At 37.1% G+C, this 13,394-nt stretch overlaps 1 protein-coding gene across 1 annotated transcript; it reads right to left on the reverse strand.

Annotated features, from left to right (window-relative positions):
- Nucleotides 1–10,243: 10,243 nt before the first annotated feature.
- LOC149383627 (transcription factor WER-like) lies at nucleotides 10,244–13,369 on the reverse strand. Its single transcript, XM_089627858.1, has 4 exons — nucleotides 13,252–13,369; nucleotides 12,970–13,099; nucleotides 11,319–11,559; nucleotides 10,244–10,249 (listed from the first exon to the last, which is right to left on the reverse strand). Exons 1-4 carry the CDS (start codon nucleotides 13,367–13,369, stop codon nucleotides 10,244–10,246), a joined length of 495 nt encoding a protein of 164 aa, XP_089483984.1.
- Between the last annotated feature and the right edge of the window lie 25 nt (nucleotides 13,370–13,394).

Here is a 13,394-nt window from a genome sequence, read left to right on the forward strand (position 1 = left end):
TGGCGGTGGTCGGGGCTGATTCTGTGGCGGTCGAGGTTGAGCTTGCGGTGCAGGTTGCATCGGCATGTTATTCTGGGGACCGCGCCATCCCTCATTCTGATAGTTGCTCATCGGGCCTTGATTGTAGGGTGGCCGATTGTTGATGAAGCTTGCTTGTTGGCCCTTGTTCCCTTGCGCGCACTCATCGCTAGAATGAGGGCCGGCACACCAGAAGCACGGCTCGGGAGTAGGGGCGTGGATAGCCTGAACGGTAGCTTGCTGCCCGTGGAGCGTTTTGGTGAGGTCGGCCACTTGGGCTGCGAGGGCTTTTATCATTTCCATCCCGGGTGTGACCGACTCGCGCTTCTGAATTCTTCGCTCGGAAGGACATTGGTCGTTGTTGTACGCGAGCTCCTCGAGAATGGCATGAGCTTCCTCCTCGGTCTTTTGGAAGAACGACCCTCCGGCGGCCGTATTGACTAGGGTGCGAGATGATGGAGAAAGGCCGCCGTAGAAGATTTGCACCATCATCCACCCTTGGATGCCATGATCGGGGCACTTTCTCTCAAGCTCTTTGAAGCGCCCCCAAGCTTCGAATAACGACTCACCATCGAACTGGGAGAACGAATGGATTTCGTTACGCCTCTTATGCATCTTCTCGAATGGGAAGAACTTCGAGATGAATTTTACGCGCAAGTCCACCCACGAGGTGATGGAGCCCGGCGGGAGGGAGTTGAGCCACGTCTTGGCTCGGTCCCGCAGTGAGAACGGGAAGAGGCGGAGGCGGATGGCTTCGTCGGACACGTTGTGGAGCTTGAACGTGTTTGCAATTTCGACGAAGTTCGTCAGATGGTCTTGCGGGTCTTCGGCGGGTGATCCAGCGAATTGATTCGCTTGGACCATATGTATTATGCTGGTCTTGATCTCAAAATTCTGATTACCCGCAAGAACCGGCAGAACAATGGCCGATTGTGTGGCATCGGTCGGTGGTAGCCCGTATTGGAATAGGGTCTTGGGCTCCTCGGCATTGTTCCTGTTTTCTTCCATTGCTCGTTCCTTTGATTCTTTTCGATTTTTCCTGCAAAATTTTTCGATCTCGGAGTTTATTGGAGCGAGAGCAGATGACCCGTCTTTTCGCATACACCTTCAAAAGCAAGAAAGTGACACGAAAAGTTAGAAAACAAAAATAAAGAAATTAAATAGCAAGAGCAAGTAATTTCAATCGCTATTGTAAACTAGTCCCCGGCAACGGTGCCAAAAACTTGTTGCGATATTTCTCGCGCACGCAAGCGTACGTGTGTCGCCCAAGTGATAGTGTTACGTAAGTAACGGATATCGATCCCACAGAGACTAGTTACTCTAGCGATTTTCTAAACTTGATGCTAATTAATTCCAAGTAAAATTGAGAAGATGGTTGTAACAAAAGAAATAATAAAACTAAAGCAGAAAGTTAAATACGAGTTTTGCAAGAAGAGAAGGTAGGGGTCGCGATTTCACCGGAACTAACTAGGTTGGGGGTTTCGGGTTTGAACAGCAAAATCTACTCCTATGGATGCTAATCTCACTCTATCAAAATTATTCACTAGCCTCTCTCGAGTGTTCTAGCAAACCCATGCAATTGACGGATTATTATCCTCTCGGCATCTAATCCTATTAAAATAATCACACGCAATGAAACAAGAGTTCAACCGATTACACAAATTGCCTAGAGTTTAAAACCTAGGATCAACTATGAAGACATGAACAAAAGCACGATTATTTACTCTCTCTCGAGTAGCTAAACAATCCTAGATAACAGATCTAATGGTGATCAAGCATAAGAACGCATAATGAACGATTCATATCAAGCAATCCATAATAATGAAGCAAACAATAATTATCTAACCCTAATGAACCCCCTAACCCTTATCAATCCCGGCTACATCGCAACCCCATAAGAAACTTAGCCTCTAATGGAATTCATATTCAAAGCTTAACACAAAAGAATAATTAAAAGCACTAAAATAAATATTGAAACCAAAACAGAATTCATATTAAATAAAATTGATGTTCAATAATAATTTAAAGCAATAAAATAAATAAAAGGAAGGGAAGATAGAAGAACGAATGAATTCGGAGAAGGAGAACTCGTCGGGTTGTCAATTCCGTTGAAGAACGCCGTTTCCTCTTTCAAAAGCTCTCAAGAACAACCAAACAACAAAAATAGAAACTAAAACAAAAGGGAAGCTTGTGTTTTCAGAGCTTAGAGTTACATATATAGGTCAAGGGGTGATTTTCGGAGCATATTGGGCCTTTGGAATGGGTTGATTCGCTCAAAAACATCAAAAACGGAAAGTAAGTCCGTCAAAACCCGAAGAAGGGCGCGGCGCGCGGCTCCAAATTTCAGCTATGCGCGGAGCGCGCGTAAGACTCTGTGATTTTCATGTTTGCGTTTCCCGGTATGCGCGGCGCGCTACTGCCGAGGCGCGGCGCGCGGTCTTCGAATTTTGCCATCGCGCGGCGCGCGGGTGTGGGTGCGCGGCGCGCGAGTTCGCCAATTTTTTGCTTGCGCTTTTTGACTCTATTTCGACCATTTTATCTCCAAATCCCGTCCTTTTTCCACGAAATTGATTGTAGACGCTCTATTGCTCATCTAAACCTGAAATTACTCAAAAACCTACTAAAAACCATTAAATTACTTGAGGAATCGTCGGTTTTTGGTTCGGGAAATAGGAGTTTTACGCGTGATTAACGCACCTATCAACGATTACTGTCTCATTTAGTTGCCATAACCCTGCCTCGTTGTGCAAAACATTGAGGCAAAGGTGAACCGATTTATCACCCACGATAGGCCAAAATCGTTGGAAAACATGGCAGGGAGACCATCTTTCCCTGAGGCTCTATGAGGCGCAGCTCCCGACGGACTTCATCGCTAGAAAAGGGCTTGAGCAATTTTGCATTCATTTATTTTGTCACCGTCGGTCGAATCCCCTCAAGCTTTGTCTCAATTGACTCCCTCATAGGCCTAGCAGATTTGAATAATATCAGTGAAACACTCTACTATGACTCCGCTGATTTGGTCGTTACTTTCCCCCTACATGTTCTTGAATCTTGAAGGCCTCTTATCACGTTCTTTTTTCGTCTCTGCGAGGCTTTACGATGAAAAAATTGCGTGTTTTGATCCCCATTTTGCAGCCAATCCACTCGACTCTGTTGCCACCAATAGATCTCCTCCTTATCAAGAAGAGCCTCTAATTTTCTCTCTTCACGTCTCACTGACTCCACGTGGCCTAGCATCAGATTCATGTTAACCATTTCCACCAAAGCCTGCTGAGACTCAATCATCTCCCTCATCTCCTTGAATTTGTCTCGGCCCCATTTACTCGGCGAAAATCGAACCTGATCAATCGACTCCTGGAAAAATGTCAAATCAGCTCCCGCCTTCGACCAAGCTTCCGAAACTACTTGCTCATAGTCCTCTTCTAAACATCATGCTTCAAAAAAAAAAAAAAAAAAAAAAAAAAAAAAGAGGTATCTTTTTGTTAATTCTCATCCCGTCACTACGTTCTCCCTCCGTCATGAGAAGGAGAGGTTGGTGATCGGAACCTCTGAACTCCAGATGTCGTACCACTCCTCTTGGGAAAAGCTCATGACAATCCTCATTAGCCAAGCAGCGATCAAGGTTCTCAAGGATTTATTATTCCCAGTCAGCCGTCTCCAAGTAAATCGATCACCAACGTACTTAACCTCCTCAAGACCATTTACTCTAATCTTCATCTGGAAAGCTAAATTCTGACTCGGTGGTCTCGGTTGACCTCCCGATTTTTCTGACAAACATCTAATTTCATTCAAATCTCCCCCACATAACCAGGGGTCAATCCAAAGTTGGCTGACCCAGGCAATTAGATCCCATCCACATCCACATCCAGTCAATCCCGTACATACCGAAAAACGCCACCTTTTCCCCGAACCTTCTACCACATCCACATCCATGTAGAACCGGAAAAAGATCCCACTCTGACATCAACTGAATCTCGCCATAGCATAGCAAGACCTCCACTCATACCAACCCCGCCCACCGCAGAACAACTTTCGAAACCAACCTTGATTCTCATGTTTTCTAGTTGAGCCCTCGTCAAGTTCGTCTCAGACAAAAAAAATAATTTCTTGGGAATAATTCTGAATATGAGAGTAAAGCCCTCTCACTGTCCAAGGATTCCCACACCCCTAGACATTCCAGAGAAGACAATTCATTACTATCGGTAGCCTTGATCCGCAAGGCTCGCCGCTTCATCAAGATGTGCAAAGGACGAAGCCAAAGACACAGAAACAAATCCATATTATGAAGAAATTATAACCTCCCATTTTCCCTTTAACCGAACAGAAGACCTCGTATCTCTTCCATTCCCCTGAAATTTCGCCGAGTCTCCGCATTTTTTTGGGGGTTTTCGTGAGAGCTTCTTTCCTCGTCCAAATTGCCCTATCGCCAGAGAATGCAAAATAGCCGCTCCATAGGAAGCTCTGCGTTTCTTATTGTTGTTTTTCAATTTTCACTTGGCCAAAAATCGGAACATTTACTAAGACCAACTCCGCCCGAACGCCATTCCCACTATATAGCGGGGTGGAGTCCACCCTATTTCCATTTCCCGCGCCATTTTGGCGTGGGTTCTTAATTGCTTTTGGTGTCGCGACACTATTAACTGCACTAAAAAAAAAAATTAGTCCATGTAAAGCACCCTATTTCCATTTCCCGCGTCATTTTGGCGTGGGTTCTTAATTGCGCCAAATATGTCGCGACACTATTAACTGCACTATAAAAAAAATTAGTCCATGTAAAGTTTATAATATATTTATTTACACTGATTTATAAAATTATATCATATTTATCCTTAAATTACTCATATTTACATTTAAATTTATTTTCAAATACAACATTGAAATTTGGAGTTTTGGACAAACTAAAATGACATTAATATTAATACCGAAACGAAATAACATTACAACGACATCGAAATGCAAAAAAAAAAATTAAAAAAAAACACAATACAACAAAATAAAATTACAATACATTAAACTAATACTCGGGAAGATTAGCATCGGATCCTCCAAAACCTGTGAAATATTGCGAATATGAATCGGAATTAGGAAGTGGTGCTTGAGATTGTTGTTGTTCGGCTCTCACTAGTACAAAATATAGCATCAGGTGCGACTTTTTTCGCACCTGAAAGTGCAAAAGTCCACCTAAAAGTACTTTCAGGTGCGACTTTAGATGCGACAAAGTCGCACCCGAAAGTCCGCACCTGATAATCCTCTTGATTATCAGGTGCGAAAAGTCGCACCTGAAAGTCTTATACTATCAGGTGCGACTAGTCGCACCTGAAAGTCTTGACTAGTCGCACCTGATAGTATAAGACTTTCAGGTGCGACTTTTCGCACCTGATGCTCTTTATCTTTTTAAAAAAAAATTAATATGCTGATTATATATTACAATATATAATCAGCATATTAAAACTAAAATTTGAAGAACCATATCGGGTTCCATATAGGGAGTTATTCTATGATTTAAAAACTAAAATTTAAAAGTTATATCCAAGTCTATTAACATAAATATGAATAATACAAATGTTCATATTTATTAGATTTAAAGATTTTAACTATTAAATTATCCAATAAATTACTTGCAAAAAAAAAGGAAAAAAAATATTCATTCATTTTTCAGGGAAATTTAAACTTAAACTAATCATACAAATAACCTAAACTTAATTTTAACCTAAACTATCTAATTAACATTTACAATTATTAACATATATTAACTTACATATTTCACATTAATTAACTAACCTAACATATTAACTAACATATTATATATACACTAACCTAACTAACTAATATATATTTATACACTAATATATATTTATCAACCTAACTAACCTAGCTAACTAACTAATATATGATTATATAAAAAAAACTAATATATACACTAACCTAGGACGGCCGGCCGGGGACTCGGGGACAGCGGCTCGGTGGCTGGGACTCGGAGGCAGCGGGGCCGGGGCTGAGCGGCTGAGCACACGGCGAGGTCCGAATCGAGGCCAAAACCTTCAAGGTTCGTGCCGTCCCGCTGCCGAAACAGCAGCATCCTCGTAGCCCCCGTACAGCGCATACTAGCGCCTCATTCTCGACGAATCAAAGCTTACCAACCCTTGCGGCGTGGACAGCCATTCAGCCATCCCATCGCAGACTCGGCACCTCGGCCTCAACAAAACAACATGCACACCAAGAGACACTCACTCACACACGTTAATTTCTCATAACCCACTTCATCCAAATAAATTTCTAGAAATTAGACAAGCGATTCTCATATTCACGTCCCAAAACCGATTCAAATCGAACAAGGCCACTCCTATAATTTCAACATCACAAACAGTCAAAATGAATCACATAGCCAAAACAAGTGTCACGGCCAATGAATCACAGCAAAATCACAAACTCATTTCAGCCAAGTCAAAAGAATTCCCGACAGCCTGACCCACTAGCGCTTAAGCCATCATAACTCGAACTACAAAACTTGAAATCGATTGATTCTAGCGTAAAATGAAAGTAGACTCATGTAGCTTTCTAACGAGATATTACAAGCATATATACGACAAGAATAGCTATCTCAAAAACAGCCCGTAATTCACTGTTACAATTCTGGAAATCCCGTTTTACTGCTGCGAAACACAAACTTTGGAAATTCATAACTCATTCAATACTCCATGGATTTACATGTTCTTGGTCATTTTAGAAATCTCATACAGTCTACTATCCATGAAAAATATCCACAAAAATTATCTCAGACCATATCGGACTGTCTACATCCGTTTACAGAGGCTCTTCAAACAGTTTATCAAATCAAACGAAAATTCGAGAAATCATCACAACTCATCATTAATCCAAGTACAACCACCAAGAATTCGAGTCCAATCACATAAAAAACACATCAAAACAGCTCGGAGAAGGAAAGCCCCAATTCAAAAATAAGAACCCTAATTTTCGGATTCAAAATTTGGGAAAAAAATCAATTCCTCACCTTGAATTGAAGATGGTAATACGAGCTTAAATCCTTCTCCTTCGACCTTGTACCACTCCGAGAAGCTTCAAGGACAGCAAAACCGAGAGAGAGAAAAAGAAAGAGATTCAAACCCTTGATCTTCATGTATGGGTTTTGAAGATGAAGAGCAAAGAAGTAGACAAGATGGAGAAGATGACGAACGTACACTTACCTCGAAACCAAGATCCGGTCTTCGTTTCTTCTTCCCCGAGCTCTCTCTCTCTCTCTCTCTCTCTCTCTCTCTCTCTCTCTCTCTCTCTCTCTCTCTCTCTCTTTCACTTCTAATCTCCCTCTACCTCTCTCTTCTGCGTTTTTTTTTTAAACCGAGAGAGATGAGTTGTTGTTTTTAAAAGTGAATGAAAAAATGAGGGGGAGAATTGGCCCGGTTAAAATTTTGAACAATCAGGTGCGACTTTGTCGCACCGGATAGTAATTTTAAACTATCAGATGCGACTAGTCGCACCTAATACTCAAAAGCAAAAAAAAATTTAGCGAAATTTTTTATACTTCGGGTTGACAATCTGGCGCGACTAGTCGCACCCGAAAGTCATTTAGATGCGACTTTTAGGTGCGACTAGTCGCACCTGATAGTCATGCGCATCAAAAAACCAAATTTGTAGTAGTGTCTCTTTTGTAAAACTTTGACTTGTTCAGCTTCGCAAAATGCACAAACATGAGGATCTGATACTCTATTTAAATTCATTTTCATTATTTTATTTTCTTCTCTGATTGTTTCCAAATTATTAGCCTTATATATACGGGTTGGAAAATATACGGGTCGTAGCGAAAAACTTACCATTATTTTAGAAGTTGTTGCTGATTATGATCTTTGGATATGACACGCTTATTTTGGCATACCGGGAAGCAACAATGACATCAATGTGTTAGAGTCTTCTCACCTATTTTTCAATCTCACTTAAGGTATTGCTCCTCCCGCTCATTATGTCATACAGTGAAATGAGTATAATATGGGTTATTATTTGGATGATAATATATATCCAAAATGGTCTACTATTGTTCAAACTATTCGAGAACCACGTGGCCGAAATAAAAAACAGTATTTTGCAATGAGGCAAGAATCCTGTAGAAAAGAAGTAGAACATGCATTTGGAGTTCTCCAAGAACGGTTTGCAATTGTGGTGGGACCATCAAGATTTTGGAAAAAAGATGTCTTAAAAGATATAATGATTACGTGAATAATTATTCATAACATGATAATAGAGGATGAGCGAGATCTTAGCGTGCTCATTGAAGTTAACAGAGAAACGCCACCATTGGGGGTTGAATTAGAGGAGAATGATGATACATAATTTGAAGAGTTTTTCACTCGCTACAAAAAAATAAGAGACAGAGATGCACATATCGCGCTTCGAAATGCATTGATCAACCATTTGTGGGAGGGAAATCCTAATTCGGATGTGTAGTTGTACTTTTTTATTTCATTTTATGTTATTTGTTTTGTATTGTATTTTTGTTTTAATAAATATTAAGTTTAGTTTGTATTAATTTGTATTTTGAATTATTTTATTGACTAATATTTTATTATTAAATAATGAATAAGTGGTATAATTAAAAGATATTAAATAAATATAAGGGTATAGAAATAAATAAGAGAAAGTTGAATGTAAAATTAATATTTCAATTTGATGTAAAAAAAATAGAGTTCGATTGGAGATGATGTAGTGTTTGATGTGACATGTACTGCAAAATAGAATAGAAAATTGTGTAATCAGGTGGAGTTGATCTAACCCCACTTCTGGATTGACCCATTCATTACTGATATGGGCCTTTTGAAAAGAGTCAAAGCCCACTTCAGTAGTTTTCTCCAAATTTGATTCAGCATGTGGGCCTTGAGAGACTTAGGTTTCAAAATTAAAACTCACGTCCCCCTCACGCGCCTCATTTATAATCACCTTTGGCTCTAGGCGATCGATCATATTCATTCATGTAATTAGACATACGGCTCCTCTATAACATAGATAATAAAGAGAACCTCATCTCCCACTTTCATCCTGAGACCACCACGTGGCGGCCTTAATTTTTTTTCCTAGAATAATTTTTTTTCAGAATAATATCAAATTAGTAAAAAAAAATTATCATGAGGTAAATAAGTACTTTAATTGCTCTTTTTTAGTGTTTTAACATAATTTTTTAGTTTTTTTTTATCTTTTTTATTTTTCATATTCTCAGATGGGTATTTTCTTCGACTAATTATAAATTTTTACTAAATATTAATATGTTGACAAAAATTAAGAAAACAAATTTGGTCGAACAATTTTTAAAAAGTAAAATTTTAAAAAAAATAGAAAACAAAAATTAATAAAAAATAATAATTAAAAGAAAGATAAACCGAAAAATTGTTCACTCAAGACGCGTATCTTCAAATAGAACTTTATTTTCTTCGATATCTCTCTGTACTTTTTTTTTCTCTTGAACTTTTAATCACTTTTTTATGACTTCGAATATTGTAAAATCAATTATATTATAAAGATATGAATAGGAGACCAATTTTTTTTGTGGATTTTGAATATTGTAAATTCAATTATATTAAGAAGGTATATGTAGGAGAACAAAATACCATATTAACATTATAGAAAACCGTTGATATCTCAATATTTTACCATTACAAATTTTAACGTTATAAAACCAAATTCTTAACGATTTCAACGTTAAATGCATGCATAGCCCTAAGAAACTGAATGAGCCTTATTTCCCCTATTTGTATTTATATTTGGCAATTTATCCACATTTTTTAGAGCAATTTATCCAAATTTCTATAATATAGATAATAAAGAGAACTTTTCTCTCACTTTCATCCAAAGGCCGCCACGTGGCTTTACCAGGCGGCGACCCGTGACGGCTTTTAATTTTTTTTTTCTTTCTTTTTTCTCCCTCTCTTCACGCTCTTTCTCACTCACTTTTTTTATTTCTCTCTCTCTCATTTGTCTTCTCTCTAGTTATCAAATAATCATCAATGCTCGAGTATATATATTAGCCGATTCAAGTGCTTATTGGCTTAAAAAAATAATAATAATAATAATAAAACAAAAACTCGTTATAATCCAACATGACAATAATCATTTACATGTAGAATCAATAAATAAATCAGTACAAGCCCATGTAACAACATCAAGAGAGTGCTCTTCTAAAGAGTCCACTAGATCAAAAGAGCTTATTGGATTTATGAAATCCTCAGCCCTGGAAAACCAAATAGAGCTATCATACTCATGATTACAATTATCATTGCCGCTACTATTATTATTAGGGCTGTACAAAACCGAACCGAAAATCGGATAAAACCGATATCCAAACCGAACCGAAACCGAAATTTGGAGCCACGTCAGCTAACCAAAAATCGGATTCGGATAACCGATCCGGTTAACAAAACTGGACCGGATATCGGATTCGATTTTGAGAAAATCTGGATATCGGTTATTTAACCGATTTTTTAATTAAAAATAAATATATATTAAAAAAAAGACTTGATCCTGTTGTATTGCGAGAATACATGGATGAAGTGGAAGCACTAAATGATTCTAAGCAAGTTGTTTCGGGTAAGATAATTAATTTGATATTTTATTTGACATATTCATTTGTTGTTTGTTTATTAAAACAAATTTATTTTAAATTTATGTCATTATTATTAACATATGATGGTCAAGTTGTCATAGAAGAACAAACAATTCTCATATATCAACTCCTACTGCTACTACAACTTGATTATGTGGTCTATAAAGGTAACATACAAATTCAATTGTATATGGTTTATTATGGTCATTAGGGTTGTAATTTTAATTTTTATATTATGATATTTACATTTGCATGTAGTTGGAGACGAGTATCATTTTGAATTTTAATTTTTTTACTCAGTTTTAAATTATGTATTGTCATTTTGGAGCTTTATAAGAGTCATTTGTACTCGTTTTTTGAATTTTTACAAACCGGATTTGGAGTTAAGAAACTGGATATTCATTTTATAAAAATGGATATGGAATTTTACAAATTGGATTATCGAATTTTAAAAATTGGATACTGGACTGGATACTGGATTTAAGAAACCAGATAACCGAATATTCGGATAACCGAATTTCAGTTTTAGACTAAATTGGATCGGATACTGGACCGAATTATTAAAAACCGAAAATTCGGATTCGGATACTAAAAATGTCAAAAACCGAACCGAACCGATCCAGTTTCACCCCTATTTATTATTATTATTATAAAAAAATTTGTTCTCACTCGTAATCAAATCCCTTGGCGCACTTACTTGAGAGCTCGTGATCACTTGATGATCAGCTTCACCAACATTACTTGTGTTTGGCAACTCGGATAAGCCAATGGAACAATAATCCATCTCTACTATTGCCTCTGAATTTATGACTCCCGTGATATTGTTATTATTACTATTACTCCTTTTCATTCCGGGTCTCTTGCTCAAACGAGTGTTCCAATGATTCTTCACTTGATTATCGGTTCTACCCGGAACCCGACCCGCTATTAAGGACCATCTGGAAATTATATGTTTATATATGTAATATTATTAATCCATTCATAATTAAGACTATTTTTTATTAATAAAAAAAATTATAAATTTAATTTTTGGCCCCTTTTAAAAAGTTATTAATAATGTTTAGCCTAAGAAATCATTCTTGACAGTTGGCCCCCTCAATTTGGTTGTTATAAGGTTTTAACGTTAGTAACATAACAGATGATTAACAGAATATTTTTTTTTCAAGGGGTGTGAATTTGTCAGTGATACAAGTGATGAGCATGGAGTAATTGCTATAAATATAATTTAATTCAACCGTATGAAGGACACACAGACACGCATATAGAGTTAGAGATAGAGAGAGTTCACACACGGATTTTTCTTGGCATAAAAAATCTTAGAAAAATAAAATTTTGGCACTCGTGATTTTTTATTTTAACTTCCATCCATTCTTTTATGGGATTTCAAATGTGGGACCATGTTACCTTATTTTCTTAAGATAAAATGATAAGTTCTTGTAAATCTAGTATTTCTGCTCTTTTTCTGGTCTATTGATATTTCTCGTATTTTTTTCGCAATTCGATTGAAATCGACATAATTCTTTTATTATTATTATTATTATTATAATAGAAATTCCACATATTTATAAAAAAATCACAGGTACTTACTATTTTACTTTACTCCAAAAAACCGAAAGTTACATGGGTTGCAAACTTGAGCTGTCGTCCAAATATTGACCAAAATTTGGACATGATCCGTAAAATTCCGTATTCAGGTCACAAAAAGATCCTTCTAATTATCACTTTGGATGAAGTATATAAGCAAGTATAAACTACTAACTAGTTATTAACTTATTATTTTTACATAACTAATCCCATTATTATTATTAGACAACACTAACACTAGAAGTGGTGTATCGTTTATAACCGTGTCGCTTCTAAACTTTAAAAGCGACATTAAGGTTTTTTTTTTTTTTTTAAAACACGACATTAAGGTTTTTAGAAGCAGCTTTCCTCGCTTTTAATAAAGGCCCATTAGCAGGTTTATTGATAGAGATCAATCAGTTATTTCCGGATGCGTTAATATTCCTCTTTTTCATCATAGTAAGTGAGACGTGAAATGGGTGAATAAAATCAGAGCTATAATAAAAAAAAAAAAAAAAATCTTTGACTAATACTTTTTAATTTTTTATAATAAATAAATAAAAGCGTATTCACCCTAGTCAAATTACAAACTCGGGGTTTCGAGACCAAAAAGAAATTTTAATAGTGTGATAAATAAAAAGCAATACTTATAAGAATAATACCATACGAGAATTCAATGAAAAAGTAAATACTGTATCTCATAGTGTTTCTAGAGGGAATGATTTGAAAAGGTATCTCATATATATAACAATTTGACATGTTTGTTGTTAGAAAAACATAGTGACCTGTTTCCAAGAAGGTTATGGAGTCGAATAATGAGGTCATCTTCTTCATCGGTGAAATCGCCGCGCTTCACAGCGGGGCTCAGGTAATTCATCCACCTTAGTCTACAACTTTTTCCACACCTCTTCAACCCTAATTAATCAATATTTAAAAATCATCAAATAATAAAATCCTCATCACACTATGTATGCCTTACACTCGTTCATGAGTGCACATATATGCATGCAGTGTAAATATATGCATATGTGTATATATATTGAACACTGATGATCATATACTGATACCAGTTTCTCTAGCAACGCGATTCCATTTTCCTTTCCCATGCACCCTTATGTACTCAATCAGAGCCTTATCCTCCTCGGCTATCCACAGCCCTTTTCTATACTCACGATCAGCTTTCATTGAGAGAGAGAGAGAGAGAGAGAGA

This window comes from Urtica dioica, chromosome 10 (assembly GCF_054948205.1).
Source record: "Urtica dioica subsp. dioica isolate 48M chromosome 10, U.dioica_male_clone48M_v1_H2, whole genome shotgun sequence".
Classification (NCBI taxonomy): Eukaryota; Viridiplantae; Streptophyta; class Magnoliopsida; order Rosales; family Urticaceae; genus Urtica; species Urtica dioica.